General features: G+C 32.6%; 1 protein-coding gene across 1 annotated transcript in view; it reads left to right on the top strand.

Moving 5' to 3' along the window:
- Window positions 1-59: 59 nt before the first annotated feature.
- LOC139491650 (testis-expressed protein 11-like) overlaps window positions 60-12,724 on the top strand; it is a 62,818-nt gene continuing 50,153 nt past the window's right edge. Inside the window, exons 1-4 of the mRNA XM_071279439.1 lie at window positions 60-280; window positions 9,733-9,872; window positions 10,743-10,827; window positions 12,493-12,572. Coding sequence (XP_071135540.1) covers window positions 235-280; window positions 9,733-9,872; window positions 10,743-10,827; window positions 12,493-12,572 — 351 coding nt within the window. The 5' untranslated portion in view covers window positions 60-234. The remainder of the gene's footprint in view (window positions 281-9,732; window positions 9,873-10,742; window positions 10,828-12,492; window positions 12,573-12,724) is intronic.

The raw sequence follows: 12,724 nt of genomic DNA, 5'->3' as shown, positions 1-12,724 counted from the left end.
TTTGGAATAATAGTCTGTCACTCTGAATAAAAAAACCACTTATACGACCTGGACGAAATGACATTTGGCGGGAAATTTATTCATCCTCTGCATAAATAATACTCTGCATCAAAGTACTGTACAAGTCTCAAACAACACACACACGTTTAAATTCACAAATTAAGCACCATACACATCACAAGTACAATATGTAAAATATTCATTAACTGTGCGTATCGAGATCTTTTGTAAATAATGACACAGGCAGTGAATGTTCACAGTTTATTAGCTCAGATTCAAGGTAAAAAGACATAAGATACAGTGTAGAGGGGGGATAGGAGGGGTCCTGATCCCGAAATCCCGGACTTATAAAAACGAAATCCCGAGGTCCCGAATTTAAATAAAGTAAATCCCGACGTCCCGAAATCCGATAAAAAGGATTCCCGGATCCCGAAAGGGTCAATCCCGAAATCCCGAGCTTAAAAACACCCGATCCCGGAGTCCCGATAAAGGTCCTATCCCCCCTCAGTGTATGTGTTTTCAAAATTTCACTCAACTGGGTTTATTGTGCAAGCTTATTTTAAACAGTAAACTCGTATACAAATAATTAAAATAGTAATACTGCAAAGAAATGGGTTTTCGTGTGTAAACGTATTTTTCATTCATAATCTGTCTCACGACATTATACCCCGCTAGCTCGGCCGTTTACGTTACTGGTAGAGAGGGTTCTGCCTGTGCTTTCGCTCCAGGACTTCTGACAGCATACTGACAATACAACGAAACAGTAAATTCAATAAATGACAGGTATGCGAAACCTAAAAAATGACCAGTGATGATGATTTGCCAAGCAATGTATTTGCTCATATAACAAATGACCGAAATTCATAAAACAGTTTAAAATTTAATAGACAAAGACAATATAAATACATAAATATCGCAGTATATCCATGTGAAATTATCAATTCAGAATTTCAGTACATTTTCGAACTTCACCTTTTTGGACAAACGATGCGGTGAAAAATACAACAATGTACCCATTACAAGTTTACCAATTCAAAGAAGCGTTTGGGCTTAGTGCTATCTAATTGAATAAAATAATATGATACTAGAATTTTGAGGTGTCCGTTTTCTTAAAATATTGAGAGCTGTACACTAGTCGTCTTTAACTAAAATATTATCCAATCAATCAATCAAGTTGTGACGTCAACCTTCAGAGACATAAAAAATATACCCACTGGTTCCCACCGACTTTGTTAGACTAGGTCATGAACCTCATTATTCTAATACTAGGGAACAAAAATCGATCCAGTAAAAAAATCATCGCATTTCTCTATACCTGTACTTATTCAATTAGATAGCACTAAGCCCAAACGCTTCTTTGAATTGGTAAACTTGTAATGGGTACATTGTATTTTTCACCACATGTTTGTCCTAAAAGGTGAAGTTCGAAAATGTACTGAAATTCTGAATTGATAATTTCACATGGATATACTGCGATATTTATGTATTTATATTATCTTTGTCTATTAAATGTTAAACTGTTTTATGAATTTCGGTCATTTGTTATATATATTTAATTTTCAATCCAACCAGAGCAATGTCTGAAAATGTTTTTCAATATCATTGACCAGTTCAAGATCCAAAACCAAAACATGCGATAATACAAAATATTTCAGAGTAAGGCACGAACAATTCCGTAGATTAATGACCGTTACTCCAAAATACCCCTCGGATTAACCATCTGTCTAAATATCGCTATCAAAATGAACTCCATCTCTTTATAAACCCGAAATCATAAAATATCTAGCTAGTGTACTATTCCCTCTATTTATTCTGGAACAGAAACGTAATTTAATATTTTAGAACTGTTTGACTACGAAACCGAAAAGAAATATATCAAATGTAAAGAAATAAATATTTAAGTCAAACATCGAAATACAAAATAAAATGAAATTTAAAGGTCAACTTACCAGTATGAAAGTTTTCCCCAATTTAAAGAAATACTGCCCTGACGAGGTTTAAATATCCAAGTCTGGACATTGAGTTCAAGCACGAGATAAACAATCCCCACGTAAAAGTGACCGGACAACTATAGTTATATATAGTATCTAAAAATAGAAAAAGGGGAATTTACAATGACCCACAAACGTTAAAATACTTATAATAGGAGTGTATAAATGCCCTCAATTTACTGTCTTTAAACATTAAATGACAGGAGAAAGATACCAAAGGGACATTCAAACTCGCAAGTTGAAAATAAAATGACAGCGTCATGTCTAAAAAAAAACACACAAAAAAACTGAAGGACAAACAGACAAACAATAGTACACAAAACATTTATAAGTATAAAGTAAAGGTAGCAATACACAGTTAAAAGTTTAATTTCAAATTATGGCCATGGTGGATTTTTTAAATATGAAAGTTTTTGTACAATAAAACAGATTGTTAGTTAGTCAAAGAATATTGTAGACTTCCAAATAGGTTTATATGAACATTTAGATTGTTTTATCATGTTTTATAGGCCATTTTCTCATTGACAATCAGTATTTTCCTATCTGCAGGCCTCGACAATAACGCTTGTTTGATTGTCCGGTACCAGAGGGAAAAAAGGTCGGACAAGTAAAAGCTGTATCAAGCTTGTCCGTCGGGACAAGTACAATTATTCAGCAGAAAATAAATTTAATCCAACTTTGATGAACAAAGTAATTATAAACAAAAAACAAATATTTATTTGACATGTTTCTGCATTCTGTTTATTCAAATGCAAAACCTTTTTCTTCAACATGTTTACTTGCAATCGTTATTTTTTAAACTGGTTCTTTGTCAGGTACTTTTTAACAGGTAAAAGGTATATACTATTCTGGGAAACCAGTCTTACTGATTCTAATCAATGATGTGCCTTGTAGATAAGGTAACTTTACAGGACAGTTTGTCACCTCGACAGGTTTAGCTCCAAGTTTAATAGACAGTTTTGCTCCGTAGGAGACATATTTAGTAGACATGATTGACAGTTTGGCGAGGCTGGAGACATTTCGGGACCATGACAAATCAGTACATCATTTTGCTACCTTATTCCGTTCCTTATAACAAATACCATACTGGTAATTTTTTCACATAATTTTTTTTTTTATTTTATACCATAAAATTCACAAAATCATATTTGATCAGAAGTAGAAAAAACAATACTGACAATATGGTGACCTATAGTTGTTAATTTCTGTGTAATTTGGTCTCTTGCAGAGAGTTGTCTCATTGGCAATCAAACTTTATCTTCTTTTTATTGATTGCATTTCAATAAACTTTTTTCAAATTAAAAAAAAACCAGGATACTAATCCAATGAGTGTACACGCCTATCAGATGGTGCCTCATGTTTAAAGTCTGATGAGACTGGCATTGATGAAAAACTAAAACCTAAGTCCTGTGATGTCATGACTAGATTCAGTTGTACTTGACTCATATTTTTTAAAAGTATTTCAAATCAAAAGAAATACATCAAATCCTGCCTATTGTTTAAATTCGTTTTATTCCTTTAATCAACTAAAAATGTAAAAAGGTTATTTTTAATAGAAATTTTTTGGACAAGTAACAATTTCATTCGGACAAGTAAATTTTGGTATTTACTAAGTGTCCTACAGGACAAGTTAGAAAAAAAAGTTGTTGTAGATGTCTGAACTATACCGCCCATAGGTCTAGAAATTATTGTAGTGTTTTTCAACAAAGATTTATCGCTCAATCTTTTCAATTCAATTTTATGGAAAAACGAGCAGAAATGCATATGCATTTTTTTGGACCACTTGATAGATAAATGTCTATGGTTTCAGGAAAGGTATCACTCTAACTGATTGAAATTCAGTAATAATAGTCTTTAAGACCCTGGCATAGATGACTTTCGATTCTTACACTTTCCAGTACTTTTCCTACGTCACTTACATGTACGTTACAACGTCTCTATAAGATGAACTCATTTTTAGGCAGTAAAGCTGCCTTATGCGAGCACCCTAGATTTGTGTTCTATCCAATAAATGCTGAAATACGTGCCATTGTTAATAATTAGCTGGATATTATGTTATCAATAACTAATTGAACATTTTTTTCATACTTTTAATTCTGGATTACAAAAAATATGACCAGAAAAACCTTAAATGATCGTCGAATTACCCAAAAGTTTTGAAGTTGCACATAGGAAGTAGAGCACATTAGGAATCCTTATGCAGTTTATTATCCCCTGAGCTTTTGGCTAAGATGTCAAAGAACAAATGTATGAAATATTTAATCGACGAAAATCTCTAGAGACAAGTAGTTTATATTTCCCAAATGGCAAAAGTCGTAGGAATATTGTTTGTCGTCAATACGTAGTCAACTACGTCAGTATTGTTCATGCTGTTGGCGGCAATTTTAAATAAGAAGACAAAATTTTCGTATCTTTTCAATTTGGAGGCAGGGGTTCAAATTAGCGGTGATCCGAGGTCCGTGACCTTCCACTTTTGCAGTCAGACTTTCGACTTGGTTACTAGCTACGCCCGCCATGCCCGACGGACATCCCACTTGAAAGAAAATAAAAAATAACTTTGCAAACCTTTTTACCAAAGTCTCGAAATAAACGATCTCAAAACTTATTTTCATCATTATCATTCATGACAGCGATGTTCATTTTGTTCAACCGCTAGCTTTATACAGAAAATCGCCGAGAAATAATGTCTAAATTCGAGTAAAATCGTATCGGACAGCTGACAAAAACAACATTGAAAACAAAATGGATGCCATTTACAATATCGGATCCGATTCCGGAAGCATAATAAGGATAATTCCGGGTTTTGGCGATCAACCTAATATAAATCCAGACAGGTGACAAAATACATCTATGCATGGTAAATATAAACACTAGAATTGAAAACAAAAAGATATATGTAAAAGAAAGAAAGAGCGGAAGATATTTTGAACAGAAACTAAAAATTACTTTTTGACAAATTTTAATGTCAAAATCCAATACAATGTGACAGCTGGGAACAGTATATCTAACAATATATATGTTCCTGGTGACAGTATAATTTTTTTTATCAGTGATTAATGTTGATAATGCATGTTAGATGCTTTTAAAGGGTAAATGTATTACTGCAATTTCAATGGGTATTTTTTTTTCTCAATTTTGATGGGCCAGTTAAAATAGCTGGAAGTTTCTAACTTTATTTTCACAAATACACCTATTTGCGGCCAAGCTTAGCGAAAGGTCATGCGACAAAATCAGTCAAACAAACTTTATTAGATTAACTCTTTAAGGAACGATCGTTTTCATTGGTTAATTCAAATCTTCGATCCACACCTGTGAAAATAGAACACACGTACTATAACGTTGAATGGACTGATCAATATTCACGTAGCTGGTCAAGGTCGTTTAAAGCTTCCATCGTCGTATTCGCGTACATGAATGTGTTCTTGATTTTCCAATCACAATTCTAGCTTTTATAAATGTGCATGTGAAATTCATTGGTTTTATAAATTTCTGCAATTGATAGTAAAATTGTAAACTTTAAAATCTTAACAGTTTTCACATCGAAATATTAAATTCAAATGTCTCCTCTGGATCAAGGGATGACATCAAAAGTTCAATGTAGGATAAAAAACTCAATTCACATATTTTTTTCATTGACTTCCCCCTCCCCCCAAGTTGCTCATCCTGCCTTTTCGTTTACTCAATGGACTCGATGAATTAGCGTTGTACTTGAAAAATGAAACCGTACTTTACTACAAACACTTTTCATATTCTTTGCCAAGTTTTTGTAATTCGACATAGGATAGTGATTTTTTTTCTGATTCCGTTTACTTGAGAAAAAAAATTCCGAAATTGTAAGTTAGTTCATAACATGTAACCAACCATGCTTTGTTATGAAAAAAAACGGAGATGGCAAACCATGGCACAGGGGAATTAAATGTAGTTGATAAACTCCAACGATATACTTCATGAGGTTTTGCTATTCTCGGTTGAAAAACGAACGTAAATTGTATATTCATAATTGTAAATATGTTCATGTAAATACTTTTTTTTACAATCAGTTTTAAAAAAAAGTCTTTATTCATTAAATGTATTGATAAAAAGGTGAGTTTCTTCTTGCACATGCATTAAGTTTACCTTAATTTCTTGATATTTTGTTTATCAGTTTATCATACATGTTTCGTTTTGTATTTCATTTTAAATACGAATACATACTACACATATACTTGAGCGGATAGTTCAACAATGTTATGCAGCTCTATTCTTACAGTATAAAATTAAAAGATAAATGTTCATCCATTTAAAATCGAAAACAGTACATTTATATTTAAAAAAGAAGATGTGGTATGATTGCCAAAGAGACAACTCTCCACAAGAGACCAAAATAACACAGAAATTAATAACTATAGATCACCGTACGGCTTTCAATAATGAGCAAAGTCAGCTATAAAAGGCCCCGAAATGACAATGTAAAACAATTCAAACGAGAATTGTTCCTTATAAACTACGACATTTCTCACAAGTATTAATTTATTATTTAGTTCAACACATGCAAAAGAAATAATCTTCGCCGATGTAACATTTCAATTTATTACAACAACATGCCTTCACTGAATTCATTCAGGTGCACAAATGATCAATTAAAGTTATTTTGTTTCAATCTTTGGGGGACAATTTCCTCCGTTTACAATACGCTTATAGCTACTGTGTGTATGTTTTATAGCATGAAAATAATAAAAGAGGAATGTCAGTGCAACCCATCATTAATTATTGTAATGGATCAGTATTATGAGATACGTATGATAAGTGACTACGACATTGTTAGGATTATAACCTATCGTCAGTATGAAAGAAATTAAAAGTAGTTCATATATTCACCCGTATAAAAGCGGCACATGTATTTTATTTTATCCTTATATTTCTCATTATGCGGTACAAGATAATTGAGTTGCTGCATGCATAAAGAACTTAGAATATTACTTAATACAAAATATCAGTATAATATTTCGACCCCACTATTTGAAGTTCACAAAATATTTATTTAATTCTGTTGACCAAATGTTTGTAAACTATACAAATCCTTGTTTTTACGTTCGTAGCACTATGGTACACTCCATTGTCCGTCACCTGTGTCAATTCACGTGCAAACTGACTACATTGCTGTTGTTTTTTTATCTTTCGGCCAATGAAATGAGACGTTACAAATTGTTTGTTTATGATACGCCAGAATGTTATCAATGAACTATCAAACGCTTAACTTCACTGCATTTCACTGTATATATAGTGCAACTAGATTATATGATACCTGAATGCAAGCAAATTATATGATATATGGGTGGAGTCCTTTAGGCCACTCTACCCCCTCCTGTTTGATAACTTTGAAATGGATGAGATCCCCACCCCTCAACTATATCCATTCATGTGTGGGACTATATAACTAGTCAAATGAAATATAGGGGAAGTCCCTAGGGTCACCCCACCCTCTCCTATTTGAAAATTTGATAACGGTTGAGATCCCCACCCCTAAACCATATATATTCATGTATGGGAAAATAAAAAAAAGTCAAATGAAATACAGGGGGAGTCCCTGGGGTCATCCCACCCCTCCTGTTTGGGAACTTTGAAACAGTCGAGATCCCCACCCCTAAACCATTTGTATTCATGTATGGGACAATATAATAAATTAAATGAAATATAGGGGGAGTCCCCGCAGTCACCCAACCCCTCCTGTTTGAGAACTAGGAAAAGGTCAAGATCCCCACCCATAAACAAGATATATATTCATGAATGTGACAATATAACAAATCAAATGAAATATAGGGGGAGTCCCTGGGTGTCACCCCACCTTTCCTGTTTGAGAACTTGGAAACAGTCAAGATCCCCACCCCTAAACCATATATATTCATGTGTGGGACAACATAACAAATCATATGAAATATAGGTAGAGTTCGTGGGGCCACTCTTTCCCTTCCTGTTTGAGAATTTGAAAACGGTCGAGATCCCCACCCTTAAACAATATATATTCATGTATGGGACAATATAACAAATCAAATGAATTACAAATGTATAGGGGGAGTCCCTAGGGTCACTGTACACCCTCTTGTTTGAGAACTTGGAAACAGTCGAGATCCTCACCCCTTAACCATACATACTCATGGAAGGGACTATATAACAAATCAAATGAAATATAGGGGGAGTCCCTGCGGTCACCCACCCCTCCTGTTTGAGAAATTGGAAATAGTTGAGATCCCCACCTCTAAATTAAATGAAATATAGGGGGTGTCCCTGTGGTCATCCCACCCCTCCTGTTTGAGAACTTGGAAACAGTCGAGATCCCCACCTTTAAATTGAACCATATACATGTACATTCATGTATGGGACAAAAGAACTAATCAAATGAAATATAGGGAGAGTCCTTAGGGTCACCATACCCCCTTCTGTTTGATAACTTTGAAACAGATGAGATCCCCACCCCTCAACCATATATATTCATGCATGGGACAATACAAAAAAATCAAATGAAATAAAGAAGTAGTCCCTAGGGTCACCCACCCCTCTTGTGTGTGTTTTGAGAACTTGTAAAAGATTGAGATACCAACTACTTTACCATAGTCATTCCAATTTGTCATTTCAAAAAGATTGAATGACATACAAGGTCAATCTCATAGGCGTCACATATGAATATCACTTTGCTAGACATAACCAATGTGTACTAGACTTTGCCCAATGTCAGGCGACCATGGGAATGAATAATTATGGGAGACTTTGTAACAGCATTATATGTTACAACGATTTCTTGTTTATTATAAAATTTTATTGATTGAAAAAAAATAGTAGGTTTAAAGAATTTACCTTAATTCTATTTTGAATTATTTCTGGTCCTATAAAAATTTTAATTTTAATATGGCTCATTTTTAAAGAAAACATATCTTTCAAGCCCAAGAATGTTTGACCAACTGTTTTATAATTACCTGTAATTCTATTCCAAACTTAGACATCATGGACTTGGGGTGAAGGTGGGGGTCATTTACATTTACTATGGGCAGGTCAGTCAGACCTCACCTTTGATCCCAGTAGTAGTACACATTTGTCTGATTTGTGTCTCATAACTTTTGTACTGTAGAACACCAACTCAGTTTTCTTTCCAGTGAAGCAAATCCATTCATAATTTTACAAGCTCGTATTAAAGTCAACTTGAACTACTAACAGTCAACTAATACCAACGTTAACTATCAACTAGAACAACTGCAATCATTGCAAACTTGTACCACTGCAGACTCGTGACCATGAAAAAAATATACTTGATATATGTGTTGCTTTTGATAACCTTAATAAAATATGAATTATTTGCCTTAATGATTAATTCATTAAATGAACATAAATGTGTTTAATGTTTTTATTTTAAAAAAGCAACATTACCACAGATTTCATAATTATGTTTGCTTTGGTTTTTGGTTGACTGCCTACAGCGCTTACAGTGCTTTGATTTATTGTACGATGTGTACAACTACAGGATTGACCTTAGATTAAGCATTTTAACTTAATAAAAAACAACTGAAGATCAATGAAGATTGCTATATAATTTAATTCGACAGTCTAAAAAAAGCTTTTCAAAATACTAAAAACAAAGTTTGCTGACAATTTTACAGGTCATTACTTGTTCTTATTAAACCTTGTAAGAACATAAAACATGTAAAATAGTTTAAAATTCTTCACAGCTAAATGTGTAGTAAAATGATATTATTATTATATTTTTTTTTAGCTCTTTTGAAGGAAATTTGTAGAGATGAATGCAGTGAGAATAGCCAGTTTCATAACTATGCTGAGACAGCTATTGGTATTGCTGAAAAAATTCATGATGTGGATTCAGCCATACTTAAATCCATGAAAGCCGATTCAATGGTTAGTGATCACTTTAAATGCTGCAGTTATTGATGGTTTTTATTAACCCAGAAAAAAAATTCCTGGAGTCACTTTAATTGTCCGTATGTAAGAAATGGTTTCCCTGTGATAACTTGAGATTTTGGTGCTTATAAATGGGAATAAAACCATAGCTGCAAACCTTTGTTTAAATTATGTTGTGCCAAAATACTTGTAAATTCATGGCTGGTCTTTTTGCCCTTAAAATCAGGCTGTTTACTTGGAAATTTTGTTATATTTACAATGCATGTTTAATTTTGGTAAATTTACACTTCATAGCTTGATGCAATATTTATCAGTTTATGTTCATGACAAATACAATCATGACAATTGACAATATGGATTCAGTATAATATTTTTTTTATAATTTTATTCTACAGATATGGAACTTTAAACTTTAGATTATATGTTAAACAATTGGGTGCATTATCATGATTATGCACTGACTGGGCAGTTAGTTTTATTTTTCTGAAATTTTTTACACTTTGTTATCAGACTATAAGGTTAGGGATTGGTTCATTTACAAAAACTATATGGTGACCTGTAGTTGTTTACATCTTTATGAAAATGTGGAATGAGTGTGCCAAGGAGACAACTCTCCATCATGTCATAATGTATTTATAAAGTTAACAATTATAGGTCAAAGTACAGTCTTCAACACTTGTCTAAGTCTTTTTGAATAGAAGTTATCAAATTAGCAATCATACATTTGTGCTTTTAATGAATTATTTTTGCTAAATGTATTTTACTATTTTTTTTCTATAAATAAATTGTAACTATTTTTGACATTCTTTATATTTAAACAGATACTGGTCCAACATGGAAACTACAGGTTTTATTTTATTTTTTCAGTTAGAAAATGCTGCTGTCAATTTATGGAACTTTGCAGTTGGTTTAAAAACCAAAGGAACACTGTCTGGCCTATCTAATGCAAAATGTAAGGTTGATATCTTCTGTTGCTATGGGTATAATTTTAGTAGATTTTATAGTCTAGGCTAAGAAAAGAATGTGTTGCCACTGAAAACTGAAAAAGTGACAGTTACTGTACATACATGTAAGGGTAACAGGATAGTTACTGTACATAAGGGTAAAAGGATAATTAAGAAATAATTCATGGAAGCCATAGATTGTTGGAAATTTACACATGGCCTGGGCCGTGATATTCGAATTTTATCCTGAGCGTTAGCGAGGGATAAAATTAACGAATATCACGGCCCAGGCCATGTGTAAATTTCCAACAATCTATGGCTTCCATGAATTATTTCGATTCTAATAGGACAAATACGGTCATTAAAAAACTGAAGCGAGGGAGGGTATGCTGTGTGTGTGGCTGTTCTTTTTTACTCCCTGTTAGATAAAGCTCAAATATCTTTATAAATATGTAGCTTGCGAAGTTTATTTCTAGAATAACTGGTAGAAAAAATCATTTTAATTCTTTAAATTCTCAAACCCAACATTTGCCATTTTTAATTTACATGTTTTTCTCGTAAGCTTCCGTCAAATCCAAAGTCGACATTTTGTAACTAAGGAGACGCCATGTTGACTTGCTGAAATGAGTAAATATGCGAAAAATGCAATAGAATAGAAAATAAAACAAAACCTACCTCAAAAATTAGTTTTAATACAATAGCATACGAATTCCGATGGTTCACGTAACAGAAAACATTCAACTTTAGCGGTTTCATTTGTATGACGTCATGTTTTGAAATGACTTAAACGCGCCAAAAAGATTAATAAACTTTCGCGGAATTTTATTTTATTTTTATTTTGTTGATTTCCCCGAGCTCTTGTGCATTACTTCCATTTATTATGCATACGAATAAGAATAAAAGTTATTTTGTCTTTTTTTAATTGCACTTTTTAAAACAATAAAATCGGCAAAGGGCCTGCAAATAGGTTCCAATACATGTAGATTTACGTGGGAAGTATATTGTAACAGCTATTACTATGTATATCTCTGAGTCTGCGCTAAGTATATTTTATCGAGAATTTTATCACAGTGTTGTTCACAAAGCTAAAGAAGCACGTCATATTAGAATTAGGCAACATTTATAACTTTTTATTTGAACTGAAACATTGTTTTTGTAGAAGATGTAATTTATTTGATTTTTTTTAATCAATTTATACTATAAACCATTTTATTTTACATGGATATTTTATTTTGCGTTTAGCCCTTGGCCTTTCTAACTTATTTCACAACAATTTAGTTTCAATTTTCAAATTTGTTAGATGTAGATAAATAAGGAAATTTCCCAGTTTTACATGTTTAAAAGTAATTTATTTGCGTCATTTCACTACTGGGAAAAGTTGCAAAATTAAACGCTCCCAAAAATTAGTCACAGGACAAAGATGTTAGTCACTACAACTTAGCAAATACTAAATCAGTATCAACAAAAGTATGGTAGAATGTGTTGAATGTTTAATTATGGATCTTTGATTCCTTAATTTTCAAACTCTTGGTTTTTGATGAACCTGATAACTTATATTTATAAGAAAGGTGCACAGGAACTAATACCTATATATTTTTAATGTTACTTAATGTTCCTTTCTACCATTGTTAATAATATCTATCCAGTACTGACTGTCTACATTTCTATTACAGTAAGATATATATCTTTGCTGCTGGTTGATTCTTATATTGGTGAAGATGCAGATGAGACCATTGTTAAGAAAAAAATTATGGTATAACATGTAGATTCATTTTTTATGAAAATTATATAGATTCACATGAAATTAATATATATATATATTTCCTTGATATCAAATAGAAAAGGTACTGATTATCAGGTTATCTGCTTTTAGTTTTATTTTTTAAGAAATGGCTGGGAATTTTA

The sequence above is a fragment of the Mytilus edulis genome, chromosome 10, assembly GCF_963676685.1.
Source record: "Mytilus edulis chromosome 10, xbMytEdul2.2, whole genome shotgun sequence".
NCBI classification, from domain to species: domain Eukaryota; kingdom Metazoa; phylum Mollusca; class Bivalvia; order Mytilida; family Mytilidae; genus Mytilus; species Mytilus edulis.
The sequence above is the reverse complement of the archived record's forward strand: the minus strand, read 5'-3'. Positions and strand labels throughout refer to the sequence as shown.